The 25,736-nt window shown below is 50.4% G+C and overlaps 1 protein-coding gene across 1 annotated transcript in view; it reads left to right on the top strand.

Moving 5' to 3' along the window:
* Positions 1-25,499, top strand: part of Coro2a (coronin 2A) — a 28,674-nt gene extending 3,175 nt beyond the window's left edge. Inside the window, exons 2-11 of the mRNA XM_032904138.1 lie at positions 13,622-13,738; positions 16,332-16,481; positions 17,585-17,764; positions 18,494-18,610; positions 20,132-20,236; positions 20,869-20,965; positions 21,982-22,094; positions 22,361-22,451; positions 23,524-23,795; positions 24,926-25,499. Of these exons, the coding sequence (XP_032760029.1) occupies positions 13,622-13,738; positions 16,332-16,481; positions 17,585-17,764; positions 18,494-18,610; positions 20,132-20,236; positions 20,869-20,965; positions 21,982-22,094; positions 22,361-22,451; positions 23,524-23,795; positions 24,926-25,057 (1,374 nt within the window). The 3' untranslated portion in view covers positions 25,058-25,499. The remainder of the gene's footprint in view (positions 1-13,621; positions 13,739-16,331; positions 16,482-17,584; positions 17,765-18,493; positions 18,611-20,131; positions 20,237-20,868; positions 20,966-21,981; positions 22,095-22,360; positions 22,452-23,523; positions 23,796-24,925) is intronic.
* Positions 25,500-25,736: the final 237 nt, after the last annotated feature.

Below are 25,736 nucleotides of genomic sequence, written 5' to 3'. Positions count from 1 at the left end.
TCTCTTTTTTAAAAATAAAATGTGTGTGTGCTGTGTACGTGTGTCTGTGCACGTGGACGCCAGAGGCAACGGTTCCTCTGGAGGGCAAGTTGTAGTTGTTAGCTGCAGGCTAAGCTCTCCGGTCCTCTACAAGAGGAGTCTAGGCTTTTAACCACTGAGCCATCTCTCAAGCACTACCCCTCCCCACATTTCAAGACAGGGTCTCACTCTGCAGCCTCAATTGGCCTCAGATTCACAGCAGTCAGCCTGCCTGTGCCTCCAGAGTTCTGGGGTTCCAGTGTGAGCCGCCACACCCAGCTGAGGGTGCTTACCTAGTGAAGAACGCCGCTCGTGCAGTTGGGGATTCGGCTCTGTTGGACATGAGGCCCTGCCTGAGCTTTGCTCCCAGTGCGGCATAAACTCTGCATGGTTGTACACACCTGTAATCCAGTAACAAGAAGTGAGGTCACCAGGTCTGGAAGATCCATCCTTGACTGTATAAGGAGGTTGGGGCCAGCCTGGGCTACGTGAGACCTTTTTTTAAAAAAAAAAAAAAAAAAGGAAATAAAACCAAAATTCACTTCCTGAAGCCAGGCACCAGACAGCTTGGTTCTGACTGTAATCCTAGCACCTGGGAGGCTGTAGCAGGAGGATTACCACAAGCTTGAGGCCAGCCTAGGCTTCATAAGGCCCTGTCCAAAAAAAAAAAGAGCAAACAAGTGAACGAGTTTAGGGGCATTATTTCTGTTATTACCAAGCTGGAAAACCCCGTCTATCAGTAGATAAGTTCCTGTCCACCGTACTTCACATGCACAGCACATGGCTACAGACGGCCCGACCTCATGTTGAGATAACAAAGTACAGATTCTATCATCCCATCCCCTGAAGTTAGAAACAATCGTACTGCAGGAATTGAATAGTTAAGTGGGCGTGGCTGTGAAGTCAGACACCTCAGTGGTTTGGCCGCTAATGATGGCTTCTGGACCTGGGAGGACTGTCCCGCTGTCCCGCTGTCCCACTGCTCTGCTGATCTACTGCCCGAGCATTCGTGAGGCTGTACATTTCAGTCCATGCACTTTGGAACATGTTTGCTGCGTTTCACATATATAAATACACATTAGAACATCAGGCCTAGATACGGCCACAAAGTCCTACAAAGCTGGAGAGAGGCTCAGCGGTTAAGAACACTGGCTGCTCTTCCAGAGGTCCTGAGTTCAATTCCCAGCACCAACAAGGCAGTTCACAGCTGTCTATAACTGCAGTTCCAGGGGATGTGGCACTGTCACGCAGACATACGTGCAGGCAAAACACCAATGCAAAAATAAATAAATAAATAAATAAATAAATAAATAAATAAATAAATAATCTTAAAAAGAAAAGAAGAAAGGAACTAAAGGAAGGAAGAAAAGAAAAATGAGGCAACCATTTAAAATAAAAGTTCTACAAAGTGTTCGAGGAAGTGATTGCTCTACACTGTTATAGACTCATCCAGAAATAGGAAAAAGGGGCCTCCCTCTTTGGTGTTCTGGGAGCCCGTAACCTTTATAACGAAGCAGACAAGGACAGACGAAGAGAAATGTGTGGATCAGCTGTGCTCCAGGCAGAAATGCAACCTGACTGGCGAAGGTGCCTCCCATGCAGAGAAGACAGCTGGTTGGGGGTGGGGCTTAGTTGGAAGAGCGCTTGCCTGGTGTGCATGAAGCTCCAGGTTCAATCCCAGCACCTGATACCCCAGACACTGGGTGTGGTGGAGCATGCCTATAACCCCAGCACTCGGGAGGTGAAGGCAGGAGGCCCACACTCTAAAGTTACAGAGCAAGTTCAAGGCCAACCTGGGATATATGAGGTAGACAGTATTTCAATAAAAGGGAGGGAGGGAATGAGGAAGAGAGAGAGAGAGGGAGGAAGGGAAGGAGGCAGGGGAGAAGGGAGAGAGAGAGAGAGAGAGAGAGAGAGAGAGAGAGAGAGAGAGAGAGAGGTGCTACATGTGGGATTACAAGAGGGTCAAAGTGGATTTATTCCAGAATCTAACGGTGGCTTGCTAGGAAAAGCATCATTTAGCAGCTGAAAGGAGGCACTTGCAGTTATCCCCGTGGATGCAGAAAGAGGCAGCTAAAACTCCATTCGAGTGGTTCCAGCCCATAATCCACTGGCCCCGTTACATATGGGCCTTAGGGAAGGTGAATAATTACATGGGAAGCACATGCCAGGTAATTCTGCTCACCACATCACCAGTAAGCAAATACCACAATCCCAGCACCCCTTTCTCTCTTAAGATAGGATCTCCCTGTGTAGACCATACTAGACTCAAACTTACAATCCTCCTGCCTCAGTCTCCTGAGTACTACAATTATAGGCATGCACCACCACTGCTCCCCAGGACCTGAAGACGACAACGTATTAGGCTCTTCCTCCTAAGACTCCACCACATCACAGTCACACTTCCCTGGGTCCTCGTCTGCACAGCACGGACTTTTAAGACCCAAAGTGTAGCCGTAGGAATAAAGGTAATTGTGTAGCTCTGTAAACTACACAGAAAATTGGGAAGTGCAATTGAATGAAGCCCTGGTTATCTTGGATGTGGCTTCCCAGTAGTTAACCTTTGCCACCTTGCGATAAGTGCTTGCACGTTTGTGCATGCATTTGTACGTGTGCTTGGAAACAGTCACAGATCTGACCTTTCACCTCTAAGTAATGCCCATCTATCATATACTGCAAGGACAGGGCCATTCTTCTCGATAACTACTTACTGGAAATTTAATGTGCCGTGATGGTGTGAGAGCAACCAGTCCTTACACCGTTTTTTCAATCTGATCGAGATGCCGATTGGCGATCACACATTATGTTTAGTTCTTGTATCTCCTTGTCTTCATTTGAAGATCTTAAATGTTTTATATTCAAGGAGCAAAGAATAGCAACTTTGTGGACTGTGGCTAAATTTAGATTTGTCAGGTTGTTTCTGTGATTTGTGTATGGGGGTCAGGAATACTATATACACTCATTTGTGCCCTTCTGGTTCATTGCATCATGGGACAAGGCTGTCCTCTTGCCGCTGTTGGGCTGTTAGCTTTGATAAATAAAGCCAACATGACAACACTCAAGGGAATATTTGTGAGCCACTTGTTGAAAAGAAATAGCCCTCGCTGGCTGGTGAGATGGCGGTGCATAAAGGTGACTGTTGTCGAGACTGACAACCTGAGTTCGATCTCTGGCACCCAAATGCTGGAAGGAGAGAACCCACTCCTGAAAAATGTCCTCTGACTCCCACACGTGGCGTGTACTGCAGCATGTGTCCAAACATGCAATACATGAGTAAATATGATCTTAAAATTTTTAAACAGATTGTGTAGCCAATTCAAAAACAGCATTTGGAAGAAAGATGAATATAGGACTCAGAATTCAAAAAATGAGTTCATTTCCACCTCCCGGAAACGGAGAAGGTCACTAAGCATTTCTAGTAAAAACCGCATGTGGGCATGGTGGCGCACACCTTTAATCTCAGCACTTGGATGGCAGAGGCGGGTGGCTCTCTGTGAGTTTAAGGCCAACCTGCTCTACAGAGTGAGTTCCCGGGTGGCCAGAGCTACACAGTGAGATCCCGTCTCAAAAAAACCAACCAAACAACAACAAACATTCCTACGAATGGACAAGCCAGACTTAGAGAATTACAGGGCATTACAGGACTCATGGAAGGGGATATGAATTAAGGGGAAATGTATCCCATGTTCATGGATAACCACTCTGGGGCTAAAGTGAATCTCGAGCCCCAGCCTCCACCTCCCCTGTTCAGAGATTACGTACAGGCCTGTTTCCGAGGCCCAATTCATTGTCCCTTCCTAAGATACAGGGCACGACGCATTTCCTGCTTGGGGCTCGGTGCCCTGGTCTCTCACTGCTTCTGCTCCTACCTCCTAGAACGGTGTGGGAGAGGCCCGGGCTTTGTTTACCCCTGTACTGGTTGCTGACTCACAGATTTCCATGGACTAAACACACCATCTAACCATTGTTTATGGTGCTAGGCAGTGTGATTCTAAGTGGTTAAAGGAAGGGCCTGAGAGAGCTGCGCGGTGGAACCACGGTCTGACTAGAACGCTTGAGCAGTCTTTGGAAGCAAAGCAGGGAAAAGCCCTGGAGAAGCAGACTGGGGCCATTTGAGACGGGCCTTGACTGCCAGGGAAAGACACAGAAAATGCGTTTCCAAGGAAACAGAGGTTCAGGAGCTGGAGAAGAATGAGTCAGAGTGAGACTTGCTGGTCACTGCTGGGAGACTGGGTACAGGTCAGAGGTAGAGAGGCTCGGATGCTCCTCACTTCCTGCAAGCCTCTCCCAAGCCCTGAGCACCTGTAAGAGGTTCTGTCCATCAAATGAGCCGAGTTCTTCCCTAATTAAGGAATTAATTAGGTCAGGGGATGTAGCTGGCTAGTAGAGTCCACAAGGCCGTGGGTTTGATTCCCAGAGTTGAAAAAAGAATGAAGTAGCTGGTTCCTGGGTTTTCCTACTCAGATTCTTTGTACTTTGCATGAGCTGATGATGAGAGTCCCGACATGTTCAGACAACAGACATCAAGTTTGTGTGACGAGTGATGATATGCATTAGGGGAGGGGCCTGCATCACACGGGATGGTCCAGGAAGGCCTTCTTGGGGAGGTAGCCCTAGACGATGGCTTCAACTCTAAGGAAAGCGTTCGGGCAGAACCAAAAGCAAGGGCAAAGACCCTGGCAGGGGAGCAAGAGTGTGGCAGAGCCATGCTGAGACTCTCAAGAAGGTGATTTGAGCCACAGAAAGTTTGGGATTATCTGACTCCAGTGGGAAGCCACTGGAACTGAAACTCAGCCTGGTTTTAGATAAGATTTATGAATCCTTCATCTAACCTCACAGCCCACACCGGCCTGCACTCTGAGCCTGCTGTCCCCACCCTCCTAAGTGCTGGAACTATAGGAGTGTATCGTCACACCTAAGGTCCTTTGGGCTGTTTGCAATCTCACGCATAGTTCAAGGACATGTCTCAGACGTCCGTGAACACAGGCACAACAACTAGTGCCACCTGTGAGCCTATCACACCGTGGTGGGACCATAAAGATAAGGTTCAAGTGTAGCCAGGCACTCCCAGCCTACTCCAGAGCTGCCAGCACTCGTGACAACCAGCTAGAGTATTTCACATTAACTACAAGCACTTTCACATGCACGCACGCACGCACGCGCACACACACACACACACACACACACACACAGAGTTTTTTAATTTAAGTTTTATTTACATTGGTGTTCTGCTTCCATGTATGTCTGTGTGAAGGTGTCAGGTACCCCGGAACTGGGGTTACAGATAGTTGTGAGCTGCCTGGGTCCCCTGGAAGAGCAGCCAGCGCTCTTAACCACTGAACTCTCTCTCCAGTCTCTCTCTCTCTCTCTCTCTCTCTCTCTCTCTCTCTCTCTCTCTCTCTCTCTGTGTGTGTGTGTGTGTACGATTCTGCCACAGCACGTATATGGAGGAAGTGGGTCTCTTATCGCTTGCGATCCTGGAGGCCTTGCACTCTTCATTCTTGATGCTCGCAGATTCATAAGCAAGCGTATAAAATAATACAGTGGGGTCCTGGGTGACTTTATACTGATTATCTGCTACCCATAGCACTGCAGTTCGGTGTCACAACCTTGATAAGGATGTCCAGGTCACTATTGGGCGTAAGTGCCACCCCACAGACCTCTCCCTGCCCCTCCCTTGCACAGCCACTCCTCACCACCCCCACTTCCTCCGTGACCCCTGACTGGCCCCGATCTGTTCCCCATTTCATTGCTGTTATCACTTTAAGGCTGTGTTAATACGGCTGACAGTTCTTTGAGTTTGGAGCACTGGAAGCTCAACCCAGGCCCCCCTCCCAGCTCCCCCCAGTCCTTCAGCTGGGGTAGCTCTGAGCTGCACCTGGACTCGCCTGTTTTCACTTAGGAGTGTGGTTCTCTGTAAACCCATCCAGGGTGCTGGGTCAGCAGAGGCAGGGAGGCACAGCCCACTACAACCCTCCCCTCCCTACACCCCCAGACCTCTGCTCAGAGATAGCTGATCTTCCTGTCCGTCAGAGTGAGGCAGACTTAGGGACCTTGTAACCTGTATGGGCTGGGTGACTACCAGAAGACAGGACAGCCCCCGACACTGTCCGTGCTTTTCAGAGAAAGTTACTTCCCCTCACCTGTCTTCACGGCAGCTGGGTATATGATCTTGTGCCATTACAACTCTCAAAGGATGTAATTTACAAGATTTAAAGATGAAGCAGACCTTAAGATTTGAAGTTGAAAGCTAAGTAAGCTATATGAGCTGGGCTATTTATTTTTCTTAAAGAATTTTGTCTTGGAAATTCAATTCTGAGGAAGACCATTTAAAAATGAAGAAGGAACACTGAAATACTAAAGTCAAGGCCAGATACTTTCCGGCCCTAAGTACACAGAACTCACTGGCTGTTGCCCTCGCTTTCTTTTGTTTGTTTTGTTTTTCCAGGTGTTGAGACAGGGTCCCGGTGTAGCCCTGGCTGACCTGGAACTCCATATGTAGACCAGGCTAGCCAGGAACTCACAGAGATCCAGCCTCTGCCTCGTGTGTGCTGGGATTAAAGTGCCCCACGCCCAGCTTGTTGTTGCATTTTTTATTTGGTTCGGTTCGGTTCGGTTCAGTTCGGTTCGGCTCGGCTTGAGCCCTGGCTAACCTGGAACACCCTGTGTAGACCAGCCTGGCCTCCTACTTGTGATCTTCCTGCTTCTCCGTCCCACGTGCTGAGACTGTGGGTGTGTGTACTACCACACCTCTCCCTCTCTCTTCCTTTCTTCCTTCTTTTCTCTTTGTTGCTTTAACATCCTTCGAGATGCTTTCCAGAAAACATACATTATCCCTGTAGGCAATTTGGCGTCATGCTTTTTTTGGGGGGGAGGGACATTTCTTGACTCTCGGCCACCAGGAAAGACAAACTAGATCTTGAAGGGGCTTTGCTATCTTCTCCTGTGCGCTTAATTTCCTATGCTTTTCTAAGTTGCCTCAGTTGCAGTTAATAGGGTATTTAACCATTCACCCACCAAAAGCTACCTAGTAGGAGGCAGGATAAAGCCAGTGGAGAGTTCTTTCCTATCATACATGAGGCATTGGGCCAAACCCCACACACACACACACACACACACACACACACACACACTCACACACACCACTCACTCACAAAACACACACACACACAAACACACACAAAACACACACAAACACAACACACACAAAAAACAAAAAACACACAAAACACACACACAACACACACACACACACACAAAACACACACACAGGCACGCACACACAAAGCACACACACACAGGCACACACAAAGCACACACACACAGGCACACACACACACACAAACACAACACACACACAACACACACCAAACACACACACACAAAACACACACACACACACAACACACACACACAACACACACACACACAACACACACACAACACTCACACTCCACACACAAAACACACACACAACACACACAACACACACACACACACACAAACACACACACAACACACACACAAACACAACACACACAAAACACACACAACACACACAACACTCACACACACACACAAAACACACACACACAACACACACACACAAAACACACACACAGGCACACACACACAAACACAACACACACACACTCACACACGCACACAACACATTCACATGCATGCACATAACACACATTCACACACACAACACCCACACACAACACCCGCACGCACACACACAACACACACACACACTCACACACAACACATACACTCACACACACAACACACACACACTTGGTAGTCTAAAACTACTACCCACACCTGTGGCACTTGGGAAGCTGAAGCAGAAGGATAACCCCAACCCAGGCTACCCAGGGACACCTTGTCCCGCAACAAACCAAGCAAGCCAAGCGTCTGATTGATTCCAGTTCAGGGCTGTTCTGAGTGAAGCTGCCTCTCTGTGATCACTTCCTCTGTGAACGCTAAAGACGGCTGCCGCATCATAAGGGAGCCATGAACTTAATGCTCTTAGAAACTGCAGGGTAGGTGTGCCGGCATACACCTGTAACCCCAGAAGTCCAGAGGCTGAGGCAGGAAGATTGCCCAGAGTTTAAGGTCAGCCTGGGTTGCAGAGTAAGACCTCATCTTTAAAACCGAAACAGATTAAACTTCTCACAACTCTTTCCCTCTTTGGTGGGTAAGTGGATATTGAGATGAGGTCTACCATCGCACCCAGCCAGACTAGGCAGAGCTCACCAGGTAGCCCCAGGTGGCCTTGAAGTGGAGGCGGTCCTCCTGCCTCAGCTTCAAGTGCTTCAGATACAGGTGTGAGCCACCTTTTGTTGAGGATCTGAAATATAAATATTTCTTTTCTTTCCCTTTTTCTTTCTTTCTTCCTTTCTTTCTTTCTTTCTTTCTTTCTTTTTTTTAATATATCTTTAGGACAGGGGCTCTCTATGTAGCCCAGGCTAGCCTCAAGCTGGTGTTTTTCCTTGCCTCGGCCTCCCAAAGACTGAGATTACAAGCATAAGCCACCACACCTGGCCACATCCAGTAAGTCTGAACGGGCACTAAATGCAGAGAAAGGGATGGGGACCCACCAGTGCCCTGCTTCCTAGAAGTCAACAGCATAGCAGCCACTTTAGCATAGTAGATGTAGGGTATTTGCACATACTGGCGCCTCACCGACACTGGCCTGTTTGGAAAAAGTATTACCCATTGTCTAGATGGGCTGCTGGGGCCCTGTGAGCTATAGATGAGAACCCTGGGGCTGGGTGTGGCAAGAAAGTCTCCTGATCTCCTAATCCACCCTTCCCTGCTGCAGCGGCAGCTCACTGCCTGTTTATGCTTGGCATCTCTCTGGTTCAGAGATTGCCACCAAGCCAGGCCCAGAGAAGTGTGGGCACAAGGGTGAGTGAAAGCAGTATAGCCCCACTGCCCCTACTGAAAGTGCAGGGCAGAGCGCAGCTTGCCTTAGCCTCCTGTCCTAGATATTACCAGAGTGTCTCCCACGCAGAGATTCAAGGCTTAGAAAGGGTGCCACCTCAGGCAAGGTGCCTCTCCCCTGTGCACGGAGCAGTGAGCCTCTGGAAGAAGGCCAGAAGGGTGCGTTTCACAACCTACCCTGCAGCCTTGGCAACTGAAGCCTGCTGGGGTACAAAGGGGAATGGCGAGGTGTGTGCAGAAGCTGCCTGGAACCTCCAAACAGGAATAGAAGGTCTGGACTTTGAGGCCTGGGCCTGTACCAGACAGAGCCTCCCAGGGCATGAGGGATGTGAACTTTGGGTGAGGTATAGAAGAAGAAAGGAGAAAACAGACAGAGCCCAGGAGGTAGGCCCTGGGACACTGATATACAAAGACCAGATCAAAGGAGCTTGGGACTTGGGGTCCAAATGATCACCTTAACAGTGCTGGTCTAGAAGAAATGGAGAGGACCATTCACTGGGTTCTTAAACTGGTATAGGAAGTGGTGTGTGTGTGTGTGTGTGTGTGTGTGTGTGTGTGTGCGCGCATGTGTGTGCACATGTGTGTGCGCATGTACATTTGTGTGTGCGCATGTGTGTGTGCATGTGTGTGTGTGTGCATGTGTGTGTGTTTATCTGCGTGCATGTGTCTGTCTTTCCATACATGTGCATTGTTTGTGTGTCTTCTGTGTGCATGTATGCAAGTATATGCAAAAGTATATGTATGTGCGTATGCACATGTTTGCATATATCCATGTATGTGCTTGTGTGTGTGCACATGTGTTCATGTGTATATTGGTGGGTAAGTTTGTGTGTCTGTGTGGGTATTTGACTCTACCCCCACCACTTTGAACAGTTTGTTCTCACACTAAGTATATCCCTGGGCCCTGGAACATACCAAGCAACAATTAAAGTTGGGTGTGTTTTGGGTGTAGCCCAAGGCAGCTTAGCATGTATGACACCCAAGTTCCCTCCCCAGCACCCTACAAAACTGTGGGTGGATAGTCGCAGTGGCTTCAGATGGACCGATGCAGGCTGCTTTGTAGAGCCTTATGCCCCAGCAAATTCTCAGTCCTTACTACACACTTCTCACACACACACACACACACCACACACACACACACACACACACACACGCGCGCGCGCACACACACACTGCAAGTGAATTTTTCAATTCCCCTATTCTGTAGAGGAAGAAACCAAGGCCCTGGGCCGAGCTCAGAGGCCCAGCTTGAACAGTAATAAAGTGGTATAGCAGAGGTTCAAACCCAGGAAACAGGACTCAACTGAACTGCAGCCATACTGTGTGATTTCTCTGTTCCCCCACCCAGGCCGCTCGGGCTCCACTTTGTAATTGGGAGGAGCTTGAAGCGGTAAGCTCTCTTGTAATAGGTAGAGCCATGCTCCCAGGCCCACCGTAGCTCTCCCCATCCCAGAACCTGGATCTGTAGCTGTCCCACCCGCGCTGTTTATTGTACCTTGTAGGGATCCTAACTTCTACCCTCTCCACCTGTCTCAGGGCAGCCCCCATTGACTTGTAGTTCTACACAGTCTTGGCAGCCAGCTCCTGTAACCAGCCAGGCCTGGCTGAGGTTTGAGAGAGGCAGCACTTTCACCCCTGACTTAAAGTTTTGTGTTCCAATAAACCAGAAGTTTCTCCCTGGCTGAGTGCAGATCTAATGGACAGAAAGGTAAAAACAGCCTCCTAATTGTGAATGCCTCCCAGACAGGCTTTTAGCAGCCCAGTCAATAGCTTCAGACAACTAATGTCACTAATGCTCTGGGTCTTGAGTGGGAGGAGAGTGGGCTGATGTGGCTTCGGCTCTGGGCCCCCCCCCCCAGAAGAGCCCAGCTCTGATGGTCAACCTAGCCCTGAAGCAACAGACTCTACAGGAGGTGAGGATGAGGGTGTGGTGTAAGTGGCCTGTTGGCTGCTTGCCTAGGATTAGCCCAAGACCTGCCTTGCAATTGGCATTTCCTGAGAAACCTGCAGGGCAGAAATAAGGCCATGGCTCTGGGCCAGAGAACAAAGATAAAGGCCCAGAGCAATCAGACTTATAGCAAAAGATTCTGTATTGCTGTACCCTTTGACCCAGGAAGTGGGGAAAGAATGTAGGAAGCAGGGCCAGGGCAATCATTCCTCAGAGTACAGGAAGTCCACCAGAAGTTCACTTCGACTTGTTGGACAGAGGCCTGGCTCTGTTCCTCTGAGTCCCAATGGCCCTGAAAGTGTCCCTCCTCTAGTCTGCTTGAGAGTATTGTGATCCATTAGTGATGGCTGCCACAGGTATAGCATTAGAAAGCCTGGCCTGTGTGCTCACCATTCCTACATGCCTGAAAATGCTTTGAACTCGAGAACCAAACCTCAGCTAACCCTAGAAGGACCATCTGTTCAGAAATGTAGTTATGAGTTCCCACTTCATAGTCCTGGCTGATCTGGAACTTGATATGATATATAGATCAGATTGTGTTCAGCCTATGGACACTCAGTCCTTCTGCCTCTGCCTCCCAAGTGCTGGGATTACAGAAATAAATGCCTTTTCTGTTTTGTGCCAAAAACACGGAAAATTGCTTTCAAAGAATAATAGTAGTCACGCCTATAACCTCAGCACATAGGAAGCAGAGTTGAGGATTAAAAGTACAAAACTAGGGACTGGAGAGATGGCTCAGTGGTTTAGAGCACTGACTGCTCTTCCAGAGGTCCTGAGTTCAATCCCCAGCAACCACATGTTGGCTCGCAATTATCTATAATGGGATCTGATGCCCTCTTCTGGCACGCAGATGCACTTGCAGATAGAGCTCCATATACATAAAATAAATTTTAAAAAATTTGCTGTATGATGAGTTGAAGGCCAGCCTGGGCTACAAGAGATTATATCTCAAGAAAAAAGGGGGGGAAAGAAAATGATTAAAAGAAGTCCATGTTTCCATTGTCTGCACACGACTACAGTTGTTAGTGCTGCTGCTTCCTACTTACTCCTCCTCCTTCCCTCTTCTTCCTCCTGCCTTCTTCCTCCTTCCCTCCTCTTCCTCTTCCTCCTTCCTTCCCCTTCCTCTTCCTCCTCCTCCTCCTTTCCTCAGCCTTGAGATACAGATTTTCTGCCTTGGGCATAGTTACTAGTGCTGAGCCTTTACCTCAGCTCCTCCCTGATTGTGCTTCTCACTTCCTCTCTCACTTAACCCTTTGCAGTCCTACAAGGAAGAGATTGTTACATTTCAAACCTGAGGAAGGGCCTCGCGGAGTGAAAATAGGTAGAGGACGTGATTGGATTTTAATTTTCAAAACCTCACCCTGAGAGCCAGTTGTGGTGCTTATCTATAAATGCCTTCTAGATCAGGAGTTCAAGGCCAGCCTGAGCAACACAGCATATATAGGTGGTGGGCTGGGGAACCCAGTGCACTCTGGGGACTGTGCACTGAATGGCCTAGAGGCTGGGCAAAGAGCTAAGACTGGTCCCTCACAGGAGGCCTAGGGGACATGACCTGCCTGTCCTGTCCAGGAGGCTGTTGCTTCCAACAATGGAGACAGAGCCATCTAACTGAGCATGGTAACCCTTTCTATCGCCTCATGCAACACTAGCAAATGATACAACTCCCATTTGGGGTGTGTGTGTGTGTGTGTGTGTGTATGTGTGTGTGTGTGTGTATGTGTGTGTGTGTGTGCGCGCGTGTACACGTCCTTCCTCCTCGATGCTGGTAAGGACTGAGCCCAGGGTCTTCAGCATGCCGGGCAGGTGCTCTGCCTCTGATTTCCCTGTTTCCCATGTGTGCATGACCATTCCACTGCGTCGTCCAGGCTTCCTTTCAGTTCCTGGGCCCAAGAGACCCTCCCGTCTCAGCCTCTAAGTGGCTGGGATAGTAGGACCAAGGCCTAACTAATATCTGATTTTATGTTTAAGTCCAAAATGGCCTCCCCAGTGCTGGGGTCACAGGTATGTGCCACCTCTCCTGTTTATAAGTAGCCTTTCAACTTGGACTGATGCCTTCAAGGTTCATTCACCGTTTTCCTTTTTCTAGCTGAATAAAATTCCACTGTATAATAACCATGCTCTGCATTGCGTTTCCCACATGTCACTTGGTGAGCATCTGGGTGGCCTCCTCCTTTTGGTTGTCATAGACAATGCTGCTGTTGCCTCCTCCTTTTGGTTGTCATAAACAGTACTGCTGTAGATGCTAATGGATGAGTCTCAAGTGGACCCCTGTTTTCATTTCTCTCAGGGATGCATCTAGGTCCTTGATGGGTCACTCGGTACCTCTCAGCATTTAATAACCATGCCATTTTCAGAAATGTCTGTACCACATTAGTTCCAACAGTTGCATGGGATGGAAAAGGCCCAGACTGAGCACCTACTGGGCACTGGACACTGGGATAGACCATTCCCATGGTCCTCAGTCCAGCCTGTGAAACACCCCTTACATCCTACCCTGTGCCAAGGAGGATGGGAAGGTTCAGAAAGGTTAAATGATTTCCCCGGGGTCACACAGCGGACATGGGAAAGGTATGCTGCCCTGACTCTTCCCCTTACATTTTCCTGCTTGCTTGGTGATGACTATCTGACTGACGCTACGGTCCATCCTACCAGCCTCCTGTGATGCTGTGACAGTCTCCTGATGCCTGTGACACTGTTTTACAGACAGGAAAGTTGGACCCTCACTACCCCAAGGTCTGTGGGCACAGAGGGAACGTCTTGGACATCAAGTGGAATCCTTTTGATGACTTTGAGATTGCCTCCTGTTCAGAAGATGCCACGGTGAGTGCCAACACGTCAGGGGCAGAGGAATGCCAGGAGGAGAATGGAAGGCAGGTACCCAAGCCTGCCCTCAGAGACCAGTCCTGGCTTGGTCTCCATAACACTAGGCTGAGGTGATGTCACAGGAAGGAAGTGAGAGCTGGAGGCGACATTGTGGGTGTGCGGGACTTGGGATCCATGGCACCTCTCTAAGGGCCTCAGTTTCCCCTCCTGTAAAATGCAATGGCTGTAATAGCTTCTGCCCATCTCATGAAGACCCAGTGAGACTAGTGTTCTTAGGGGAGCTCGACCCTTAGGGATTTGGAGATGCTGTGAGGAGACCAAGAAAGATCGGGCCATGAATGAATGAAGGACAAGGAAGGGACTTATGTGAACACAGACCCAAAACCATCCCAAGAGGCCAACCAATCCCAAATCTGTGTCCCTGGGGGGTGATCTCAAACTCCTGGAGTCAAGCAATCGTGTTCCGAGCTCCTGAGAAGCTGGGAGCATAGACAGCAGTCTTCGATACACCCAGCCCCCAGTGAGCTTGCGCTCATGGCCCAGGCCAGGAGCACACACTTTTCCACACAATGTTCAGCACTGTTTTTGTCCCTCTGGTACCCACTTCAAAGATACAGTGGTCGTGACTTAAAACAAAGGGCGCAGTCATAAGCCAATAATTAAAGTATGGATGGTCCTGAGAGACGGGGGTGGGGAGTGAGGGGGTTCTGCCAAGCCTGACAACCCCGTGTATCCATCTCATGGACTCCCATGGTGGCCAGAGAGAACTGACAAGTCCACAGAACTCCATAAACCCAGCAGCAAGCAAAAGTGTGCATGCTCACACACTCAATAAATAAGGGCAATGTAATTGGGTGTGGATAAAAGCCACAGTCAGCCTTTCTTGTCATCCTGCTGTATTCTTTTTATTATATATATATATATATATATTATTTATTTATTTATTTAATGTATATTACAGATGGTTGTGAGCCACCATGTGGTTGCTGGGATTTGAACTCAGGACCTCTGGAAGAGCAGTCAGTGCTCTTAACCACTGAGCCATCTCTCCAGCCCACCCTGCTGTATTCTGACTATCACTCTGTCTTCCCAGCACCCTACTGAGTAGGCTGTTTCATAGAGAAGCTGGGGATCAGAGAGACACAGCAATTTTCCCAACATTGCACAGCACAGGTGGCAGAACTGGCTTCAAACTGAGGCCTGTCTGACTTTGGGAACCTCTTCTCTGTCCCACAACTGCGCCGCTTCCCTTGAGAGAAATGACCACATAGAGCAGAAGTGATGGACTGCTAGAAATGTCAGTGCTGCAGGATGCAGCCACTGAGTTCCTAAATTTAACTCAGGGCTGCTCGACAGCTGAGGCAAAAAGAGAAAGAGACTTTATTATGGAAGGAAGCAAGGTGGGGGGAGGTAGAGAACACTGAGAAAGCTGGTTGGTAGTGCACACCTGGAATCCCAGCTCTGAGGAAGCTGAGGCAGGAAGATCTCAAGTTCAAGGCCAGCCTCGTCCTCAGTTGTATGCAAGACTTTGTCTCAGAGCAGAAAGTTCCAGGTAGGAGCTTGGGGTCAGGCCTGAGAACTTGGCTGGTCTCCAACCCTCAGGCTTATGCAAAACACAGCTGCTCTCCTCAAACCTCCAAAAATCCCCCTAAAAGATATTAGAAATGGGGTGTTTTGTTTTAACTGGGGGGGGGGGTGTTTTGAGACAGAGTCTCACAGCGTATCCCAGGCTGACCTTAAAATTATAATCCTCCCATTGTGGACCCCAAGTGCTAGGATCACGGGCGTGAACCACCACACCCTACCAGGTCTTCCTGAAAGGCTTCTTTCTGCGTGCTCTGGGGGAGGGGAAGGAACAGGATGCTGGGGCAGGGGTGGTGGTGGGGGATGGGGGGCTAGGGGGACTGGGGGGACTGGGTGACTACAACCCCACTGCATGTAAACGAATCCTTGCAAAGTGCTCCCCCCACTGCATGTAAACGAATCCTTGCAAAGTGCTCCCTGCCCCTCCTCCCCAGGACACGGTAGGTGCCACTTCCTTCAGGACACACCTCCCCCTCCTAAGCCCAGAACCTGTCTCCCTCCAGACCCACACACAGAGCAGGTAGAGTTCATGGCCAACACCAGGAAATGTCCCTGAGCTGCAAGCAAAGCTCTATGGGAAACCTGCGTATCTTTGGGATAGGATCTGAACACCAGCGAGAACCCAGCAGAACACGAGAGAGCGAGTGCGTTTCCTGGGCTCCATGTCCTATGCTTTCCCTGTGGTCCTGTGTTGTATTTTTCCGTGACCTTACCCTTTGCCCTGTAGCCCCTTCCATCTTGGGTCCACCCTGCTTGCTCAGCTCAGGTCATGGTGATGGTCAAAGCCCCTGGGGCAAGTTTGAGAGTAAGGCCTGTCTTCTAGTCAAGATCAGCCCTGCTTATAAGTGGAGGGCTTTGGGGAGTCTCCAGTTTCACCCTGCAGTCGGGGCCCCAGTGGAGAGCAACAACAAGGTCCTTCTGCCAGGCGCTAGTAACTCTCTGGCTTATGATAGCAACAGCCTCGAGATGCCCCCAGCTCACACTCCTGCCTGTGTCTCCCCTCCAGATTAAGATCTGGAACATCCCCAAGCAGCTGCTGACCAGGAACCTCACAACCTACAGGAAGGAGCTGATGGGTCACGCACGCAGGGTGGGGCTGGTGGAGTGGCACCCCACAACTGCCAACATTCTCTTCAGTGCTGGCTATGATTACAAGGTGGGTCTGAGGCTCCCGTACACAGGAAACCACACACAGCGGCACTTCTAGAAGCTTCTCTGAGAGCTCTGTTGACTAGAAAGACTCAGGCAAGGTGTTGGCAGCCTACTGCTTCCACAGGCCTTACTGTTGACTGCCTCCGTGTGAGTGTGGTGTGTGTGCGTGTGGTGTGTGTGTGTGTGTGTGTGTGTGTGTGTGTGTGTCCTTGCTTCCTCTCACTGTTAGATTGAGAACCCTTCCTCGTCTGTTGTGACCTCTTGTCTACTAACTACATCTGTCAAGACCTTGTTGACAGACAGTCCCATTTGAGGTTCTAGGTAGACAGGATCAGGACACACTTCAGTGCACTCAGTCAACCTCAGGGGGGTGGGCTGGGCTCACCGGACACTTCCCCCATCTCCACCTAGTGCCCAGAGGTCATGGGCCATGGTGACTACGACCCACCATTCCCAGCACCGGAGACTCTCAGAGCCTTTGGCAGCTCATCTCTGACCCACATGGGAATGTCCCACGGTTCTCCTAGGGTCCTGAGCCCCAGTCTGCACACAGCGGGTTGCTGGGCCATTGCAATGGTTTCTCATTTCTTCTCTGCTGACTCCATTGGGATTTGCAGAAGCACCTTAGGGACCTCTCAGATCCAAAAGAGGCAGAAGCTGTTGGGAGGTTCAGGTCAGAAAGGCTTGTTTATCTGTTGTTGGAGATGTGTGTGTGTGGTGGCTACATCTCTGGAAGTGCCACTCACACCTTAGGCTGTGGCTACAGGCTCCTTTGACATCCCTGGTTATGAACAGAAAGCAAGGTGTACTACTCCTGACAAAACCTCACAGCCCAGGTCCTCCCAACATAAACGTTTTGTTGCTCAAAGGCTGGTGGTGGTTTTCTTCAATTAGACAGCCTGACTCCCAGCAGCATCCCGGCTGTGCATACAGCCTCAGCCACACCCCTCAGGAGTGCCCTGGCTGCCAGCTGCACCTTCCCTCCTGGGAGTACTGTGTTTCACCACTGCTGCTGCTGCTGCTGCCACTGTTGCCACCTGCTGTTGTGTGGATGTGGGGGCTGGGAGGAAGGGCCACTGTGCTCAGAGACAGCACTCTGCCGGGCAGGTGATGGTGTGGAACCTGGACACAAAGGACTCTGTAATTTCTGGGCCGGTGAGGACAATCAACTGTCACCAAGATGTGATCCTCTCCATGTCCTTCAACACCAACGGCAGCCTGCTGGCCACCACCTGTAAGGACCGCAAGATTCGCATTGTTGACCCCCGACTAGGGATTGTCCTCCAGGTTTGTGCTGGGCCGAGGTTCCAGGGATACTTTGGGAATGGGGTGACAGACAGCATTGTCAGCAGCTGGGCTCAGCCTCTGGAGGCAGCCTCCCTAGCTGGCCTCAGCATCATGGGAGGGGGGGGGGTGTTGAGATATGCTGTGTCCACTCTACAGATGAGAAAACTAAGGCCAGAGAAAGGAAATGATTAGCCTGTGTAGAGAGGTGGGCTGTGAACCTGTTCTGACCTCAGAGCTGGTCATGTGCCTCTTCGCTGTCACTGGCCAGGGGTCAGGGGCCACCTTAGGCCAGTACTTTCTGCTTTCTGAGCCTCTGCTCAGAAGCTGCAGTGGTCCACTCATCCTTCCTCATTGAAGTTGAATAGGACAATTCGAGCGCCAGTACATAACCATGCCCTCCTGCCTGGCTCAGGGCAAGTGCTCACTGTGGAGCAGGGTATGATGGCACATGTTGTAATCTTGAGACAGGAGGAGTGAGGGTTCAAGGCCAGCCTGGGCTACATCACAAGGCCCTGTGTCAAGAAAAGAGCAGAGAGGGGAGAGGTTTGCCTGACTCTATTCAGAAGCAGCTCTCGGTAGAATGAGAGATTTCACTTGAGGACAGGAAGAACCTGACAGCAAGGTTGCAGCAGGAGCCAAGTGGAGAGGGAGGCAGGAACCCCACCTGCAGCTGGGAGTCCCCTCCCCTCAGCTCCCCAACACTGACCACACCTATCCACTGACCTCCAGGAAGCCAGCTACAAGGGGCATCGGGCCAACAAAGTACTGTTCCTGGGGAACCTCAAGAAGCTGCTATCCACGGGTACGTCCCGCTGGAACAACCGGCAGATGGCCCTGTGGGACCAGGTGAGTTTGTACCTGGCCTCTCCATCACCCTGCAGCCCAGCCCCGCCTCCCTTTGCTCACATGCGCACGCGTGCGCACACACACACACACACACACACACACACACACACACACACACACACCTCTCTCTTCATTCAGCTTCGCACTCAGTCAGTGGGCAGCAGGGCTGGGGGCCAGGGATGAGTACCAGCCAGCCAGGCTTGTACATCTCCTGATTCCGGAAGGAGGTGGGGTCCCAAGAGAGGCTCTGGGGAGGGGCTAAAGCAAGGCGGGGGACATCCGGAGAGCAGGTCCAGGGCTTGCACAGGCCCACTGTGGTTGGAAGGTAAGCAGGGCTGTTCTGTGTTTTCAAGAGCTGGGGACAGAATGCAGGGCCTCCCACCTACCTGCGGTAAAGCAGATCTGTCTCCTTCATTTTGTTAAAATAAATGGGTAGCTGGACCTAGCACTTAGCGATGAAGGAGGACTGAGAGCTACATATTGAGTTAAGTCCAGCATGTGAAAACTTATGTGCCTTGAAAGGACAGTGAGTTCAAGGCTAGCCTCAACACCACCTCTCAGTTCTCAATTTTATTTTTTTCTTATTTTTTAAAGATTTATTCATTTTATGTATGTTAGTACACTGTAGCTGTCTTCAGACACACCAGAAGAGGGCACCAGATCTCATTACAGATGGTTGTGAGCCACCATGTGGTTGCTGGGATTTGAACTCAGGACCTTTAGAAGAGCAGTCAATGCTCTTAACCACTGAGCCATCTCTCCAGCCCAGTTCTCAATTTTAAAAGAGACGTGTAGATGTAGCTCAGTGGCGGGGTGTTTTCCCAATATCATGAATCCCCAGGTTTAATTTTCAATGCTGGAAAAAGAAAAGAAAAGGAGAAAAAAAGAAAAGGAGAAAAAAACAAAACAAAACAAAACAAAAAAACAGCCAGGTGTAGTCGGTCATGCTTACAATCCCAGACAGGAGAATTGCTCTGAGTTCAAGGTTAATGTAGACTACAGAGTGAAGCCCCGTATCAAATACTTTTCAAAACGATTTGTGAAGAACAAAACTGCTGACAAAGATGACTCAGGGGCTAAGAGTACTTGATGCTCTTGCAGAGCCCCAGGTTCGGTTCCTAGCACCCATGTGGCTGCTCACAACTGTAACTCCAGTTTCTGAGAGTCTGACGCCCTCTGCTGGTCTACTCGGGCACTGCATGCACATGGTGCACAGACATGCATACAGGCAGAACACCCACACACATAAAATAAAAAAATGCATAAATATTTTTATAAAAGGCTGACTGTGGGGTGGGGAAGTGCTGCCTAAATATCATTTCCTCCAGAGAATAATCCACAGACTCTGTCTTGAAGACCAGGACCTCTTTCCAACACTTGTCACACAGAACAGCAAGCTTTCTATCTCAAACAACTGCACTCATACACCCACGGCAGCCAGGGCAGCAGTTAGAATCTCAGGACCAATGGGGGGGTTCCAGGAGTGGTCCTCCAGACGTGATGGTCTCCCTTCCCTTGCAGGACAACCTTTCTGTGCCCCTCACAGAGGAGGATCTGGATGGCTCCTCTGGTGTGCTATTTCCCTTCTTCGACTCGGACACCAGCATGCTGTACATTGTGGGGAAGGTCAGTCTGGCCAAGGAGGGAGGCAGTCCTCTGGACCGCTGATACAGCAGATGAGATATGCTAAGCTTAGCTCCGGGGATGGTCAGAGAACATCCTAGGGTCCTTGGGAGGTACAGGGTGGAGAAGACACCTGGCCTTCCCTTCCTTCCTAGCTCCCCTAGGGCCACCTGAACCGGGGGCTTTGGTGTGACCCCACTCAAGCTTGTTCCTCCCAAACTCATGGTCCAGATGGTGGTTCTCAATGGGGAGTCTTTGAATTTGAATCAGAGTAGCTCTCCATGGGTGGGGATGTCCTGTATCTAGAATCCCTTTTCCCTATTCAGTCTTCCGAGTGACTCTGACAATGTAAAATGTCCTCTTGGCTGAGAGCCAGGGTGGTCTCTGAGGCCAGTCATCCTGACTGGTTGTCATGTGGGAATTTTCCTAGGGCTTCTGCACTAGAGAAACGTAGGTGGGCCAGGTTGTTGGTCAGGGACTTAGCCTTGGCAACTGGCAAAGGATGCTTCCCGGCATCCCTGTATGATATGGGTTCACCAGCTGTCCACTCTGAAAGTCAGGGTGTTGGTACTTAGTCACCAGGGCCGGTGCAGCACTGGTGGCCCAGCACTGACTCTCTGGGTTGCCCTCCCCAGGGAGACGGGAACATCCGCTACTATGAGGTGAGCACTGAGAAGCCTCACCTGACCTACCTGACTGAGTACCGCTCCTACAACCCACAGAAGGGGATCGGTGAGTGGCACTCCAGAGCCATGTGGGGGTCAGGGCACCAGGGCTAGGCCTTGGTGCAGGAAAACATCAGGGGGTGACAAAGGGGTCTGTGGGCTGTATCCATCTGTTTCTTGATGCCAGTGTCGGTACTGAAGCTCGGATGAGTTGGGACAAGCTTGGCATGTTGGGGCTCTTGGCTCTAGAATTCCAAGAGGGTTGCCACTGGCGGTGCCTCTCATATTACCAGATTCCTAAGGCAGGGCAAGGCATTTGGCCGATGGGAGCAGGAGGATCCGGAGGTCAAGGTCATCCATATCTGTATCATAAGCTCAAGGTCATGGCAGGCTTATTTGTGACCTTGTATCAAACAAACAAAAGAAAAAGAGGGGGAAAAAAGAACTGGAGTGGCCATGTCAGGAACATTTAGAAAGCCAGGTTTAGCAATGTACATCTGTAATCCTAGGCTCAGGAGGCCAAGGCCCAAGTATCAGAAGGTGATGGCCAGCCTGGATTATATAACAGCAGGACCCTGCCTCAAAAAAAAAAAAAAAAAACCCAAACAAATGAGGGTTTGTGTTGTATTTACCAGTAATCCGAGCAGTCAAGAGATAGAAGCTGGAGGGTCAAGAGTTCAAGGCACTCTCTGCTCCATAACAAGTTTGAGGCCGGCATTGGCTCTATGAGATCCTGTCTCGAAAAATAAAATACAAAGTCAGCATTTAGGTTCTGTGAGGATGGAAGTAGGGGCCTTTGAGCAGAGTAGACCGGCTTCAGGATACAGCTAAAATGATAAAAATAAGAAATAAAATAATAAACCTTGAAGATGGAGGCTCTGCATAATTATGGGATCCCGCTTTGTTTCCGGGCTCAGGGCAGCCCGGCTCAGCTATTGGCGAGGAGCTACCCACAGAGGAGAGACATGGGAGGAGGGCAGTTTCTGATCATAGACATGCAGTCTGCCTTCGCGCTGCCCACTGGGTCTCTGCAGCCCTAGCCGTGCCAGGATTTCTCACATTTCCTTGCCCATCTGGCCACAGGTATCATGCCAAAGAGAGGTCTCGATGTGTCTTCCTGCGAGATCTTCCGCTTCTACAAACTGATCACAACCAAAAGCCTCATCGAGCCGGTGTCCATGATTGTACCCCGGAGGGTAAGCGATGTGGGCCTGTCTCAGGGACATATTCACCTAGAAGGGCACAGAGCCCGGGGGTGTCAGAATCCCAGATCCCAGTCCGATATTGTGGGAGCTCTTCTCGGGGTCAGTGTGAACGGCCCTCGGACCTGGAATGCTGAGTCTGATCCCCCGCTCTGCTGTGCCCTTGTGTCCCTGCTTGGACTCCTCACAGCAGGGTTTGGGGGAGAGGGAGAGAGAGAGACTCCAAGGCTCAGCCCTCACTGTCCCCATTTCCTCTGCAGTCAGAATCCTACCAAGAGGACATCTACCCACCCACCGCATCCGCCCAGCCCTCCCTGACGGCCCACGAGTGGCTCAGCGGAATGAACAGAGGTGAGTGAAGGAGGCTGGGAGCAGGCTACTAGGGTAGGAAAATGGAGTCCTTGAGGTCCCAAGCAACTGAGAGATTTGGCCTGGATCTTTATTTTGTTGTGTCCTGGTCGGCCAGCCCTGCCCCACCCCCCCAACCCTGTGACCTGGTCCCTAAAACCCCTTCTGGTGAAAAGGACGTCACTCCATAGAAAAACTGCCACTGGGTTGGGGATTTAGCTCAGCGGTAGAGCGCTTGCCTAGGAAGCGCAAGGCCCTGGGTTCGGTCCCCAGCTCCGAAAAAAAGAAAAAAAAAAAAAAAAAAAAAAAGGGGGAAAAACTGCCACTGTGGCTGCAGAGTGTCTGGGTGCCTCAGCCACACTCCTCCATCCTCCCCATTTCCTCTGGTTTATTCTGTGGTCCAAGATTCTCTAAGCAATAGACCACTGCCTGACTGGATTCTGCCCCATTCTTGCAATGCAGGCTCTGTCTGCACCTCTGCAACGCCCCCACGTTACTTCACGCATCCCTAGAGCACGGGAGGCCTACTACTACATGCCTCTTCTCAGACCCTTCCGTAGGCCCTGCTCGTCCCCCCCACCAGCCCCTAATCTCCTGTGTCTACAACGCTTGTCTGAAGATGTCAAAAACAAAACAAAACAAAACAAAACCACTACTTTGCTTGATAGATAGCAGAAGATAGTGGGTCTTTTCCTTACAAAGCAAAGCCAAGGCCAGGCAGGGTGGCTCATGCCCTTGGGAGAGCTGAGGCAAGAAGACTGAGTATAGAGCCACCCAGAACTACAGAGCAAGACCCTGTCTAGGGGTAGAAGGGAGAGAGAAAGCCAGGCTTCATCTGAGGAACTCAAGCATCTGGAGGCAGCTCCAGGGTGTGCACGTGCGCTATGCTGTTCGGTTCGTTCGTACATTGCTGGTTTCCTTTCCCACACATGTGCTTCACATGTTGGTACCTGATTGTCCTAGAATGGGTTTGCGACTATCCTCAGAAGCCTCTGTCATGGTTCTAAGTGCCTGCCTGTGTCCACGCCATCTACCCATGGTCAGTCAGTTCACAGCCTCCTGCTTCCACCCCCAGGGCCTATCATGATGTCCCTTAGACCCGGCTCCGAGCTGCTGGATCCTCAGGCACTGCCTCCGGAGAGACTCCTCTCCAATTCTGTGGTCCAAGTTTCACCTCAGCCCTTAGAACCCGTGAAACAGCCGGCCGAAGATGGTGACCAGGCACCCTTCTCTCTACTGGAAGAGAAGGTAACGAAGTGGACCACGGAGCATCAGCTGGAGGAGAAGTCCTGGCTCACCAACGGCTTTGACATTTTCGAATGCCCGCCACCAAAGACAGAAAATGAGGTAGGAGGGGAGAGGCCTGCAGAATGGGAGAGGGTGGTGGGCTGCGAGGGTAATGAGGACAAGGGCAGGTAGCTGGGTGGCCTGGGCTGGGCCTTAACTCATTTGGGGAATTTAATCACCACATGGGCTCTGAACAGCAGCCATAGACCAAGATGATGGATGTGTAGAATACAGTGGTGAGAACGTTCTGAAATGCAGAAGGGCATGGCTTGGTGCCATTATGGTCCTAGTACTGCACTGAGATTTTGGGACTTGTGTTTCGAGGCAGCATGCATTCAGCCTCTGCTGTACGCTGGGTTGGTGGACAACCGCTGTGGACAGGCTGCTAATGGGAACAGCCTCAGCCTCAGTTCCCACACTGGAAAGGGAGGTACTAACACTGCCCCCCTGAGGAGCTATCACAAGCATTTTGGGGAATAGCAGAGACCCTCGCCAGCACCTAAGGGCTATTTCGTACAGTGGTAATTATGGTAAGGGATTAGTTTTCACTTCCCTAAGGAGAAAACTGACTCATAGGGCAGGTGAGGTGACTTGCCTGGGTATTAGCAACTTCTTACTGTTGTTGTTGTTGCTGCTGCTGTGACAAAAGGCTTGGCAGAAACAACTTAAAGGAAGCATGGTGGAGAAGGCACGGCAGCAGGAGCTCAGGGCGGCGGGCTGCGTGGCCTCCACAAGCCAGAGGCAGAGAGAGACGGGTGCTGGCACTCAACTTTCAGCCCAGGATCCCAGCCCATTTATTAATGCTACCTACAGTTAGGGTGGGTCCTCCCCCTCTCAGTTAACTCGGTCTAGAAACTCCATAGGTGATTCTAGATCCCGATAGGTTAATATTAGCCACATAGTCTTGTGATGGAAGAAAACAGACAAACCACCCCAAGTCTTCAGGCTTCGGGTCCAAATGCCCTTTGCTCTACCCCTCAGGGATCTGGGGAGGAGAAATAGGATACAAACACGGTGTTATTTGAACTTCACTGTTGGGTAAAGCCATCGAGGCTTTCGCCACGGCTGAGAAATGGCTGTCCCCTGTTAATATAACCTCTGTCACCAAGTCAAAAGTTTGCGGCTTAGCCTCTGGGCCGTTGCCTATCCCAGCCACCCAGATGACCTCACTCTGCACTGTGCTTCCGCAGCTGCTGCAGATGTTTTACCGGCAACAGGAGGAGATCCGGAGGCTCCGGGAGCTGTTAATCCAGAGAGAGGTCCAGACCAAACAGCTGGAACTGGAGATCAAAAACCTGCGGATGGTCTTAGGACAGTTCTGAGCAGAGGTCTCCTCCATCCTTGCCCTCAGGGACACCGCTAGGCTCTGTGGAGAGGTCCAGAACCAAACCGCAGGTCCCCGAGAACAACCACTATTTCTATATTTTATACCAGGAAAACAAAACTCTGTTTCTGAAAGAGACCCCACTGGGACGTGGTGCCGCTTTCCTGTCGCCTTCTCGAAGCTGCAGTTCCTGCCCTGGCTGGTTTAGATTACACCCTACCTTCTGCTGAATTCTGATTTTAAGGGCTGGTGAGGAGCTATGACCTCCCAGAGGGGAAAAACTTGAAAGAGCTGGAAGGATTTGGGTAGGTCAACCTGCCTGTGGTTTGCAACTCCGGCCATAGACAAGAGGCAGTTTTGGTCAGTGGGTTCATTCCAGAAGATACCCCCGGCTCCATCAGCCGGCTTTGGAATAGCTACTTTGACAGCTAAATTATTTTTTACAAGTTTGAAAACCACTGCACTGGTCATTTTATAGTAAGGAAACTGAGGTCCAGAGAGAGACAAGTAAGATCTGTTTCCTGGCAGGGCTGAACTGAGGTCCTGTCCGTCTGGGTCTGTCTGACAATGCTGTTCCCAGTCCCCACTAAGATCCTTTGGTTCTGCCTGCAGCTGTGTCCGGACTTATCTGATAACCTCTTACCGAATGCTTTTCTCTCTGGTCTCGGTTTTTCCAT

Source organism: Rattus rattus, chromosome 1 (genome assembly GCF_011064425.1).
Source record: "Rattus rattus isolate New Zealand chromosome 1, Rrattus_CSIRO_v1, whole genome shotgun sequence".
NCBI classification, from domain to species: Eukaryota; Metazoa; Chordata; class Mammalia; order Rodentia; family Muridae; genus Rattus; species Rattus rattus.
This window is presented reverse-complemented; position numbering and strand designations above follow the sequence as displayed.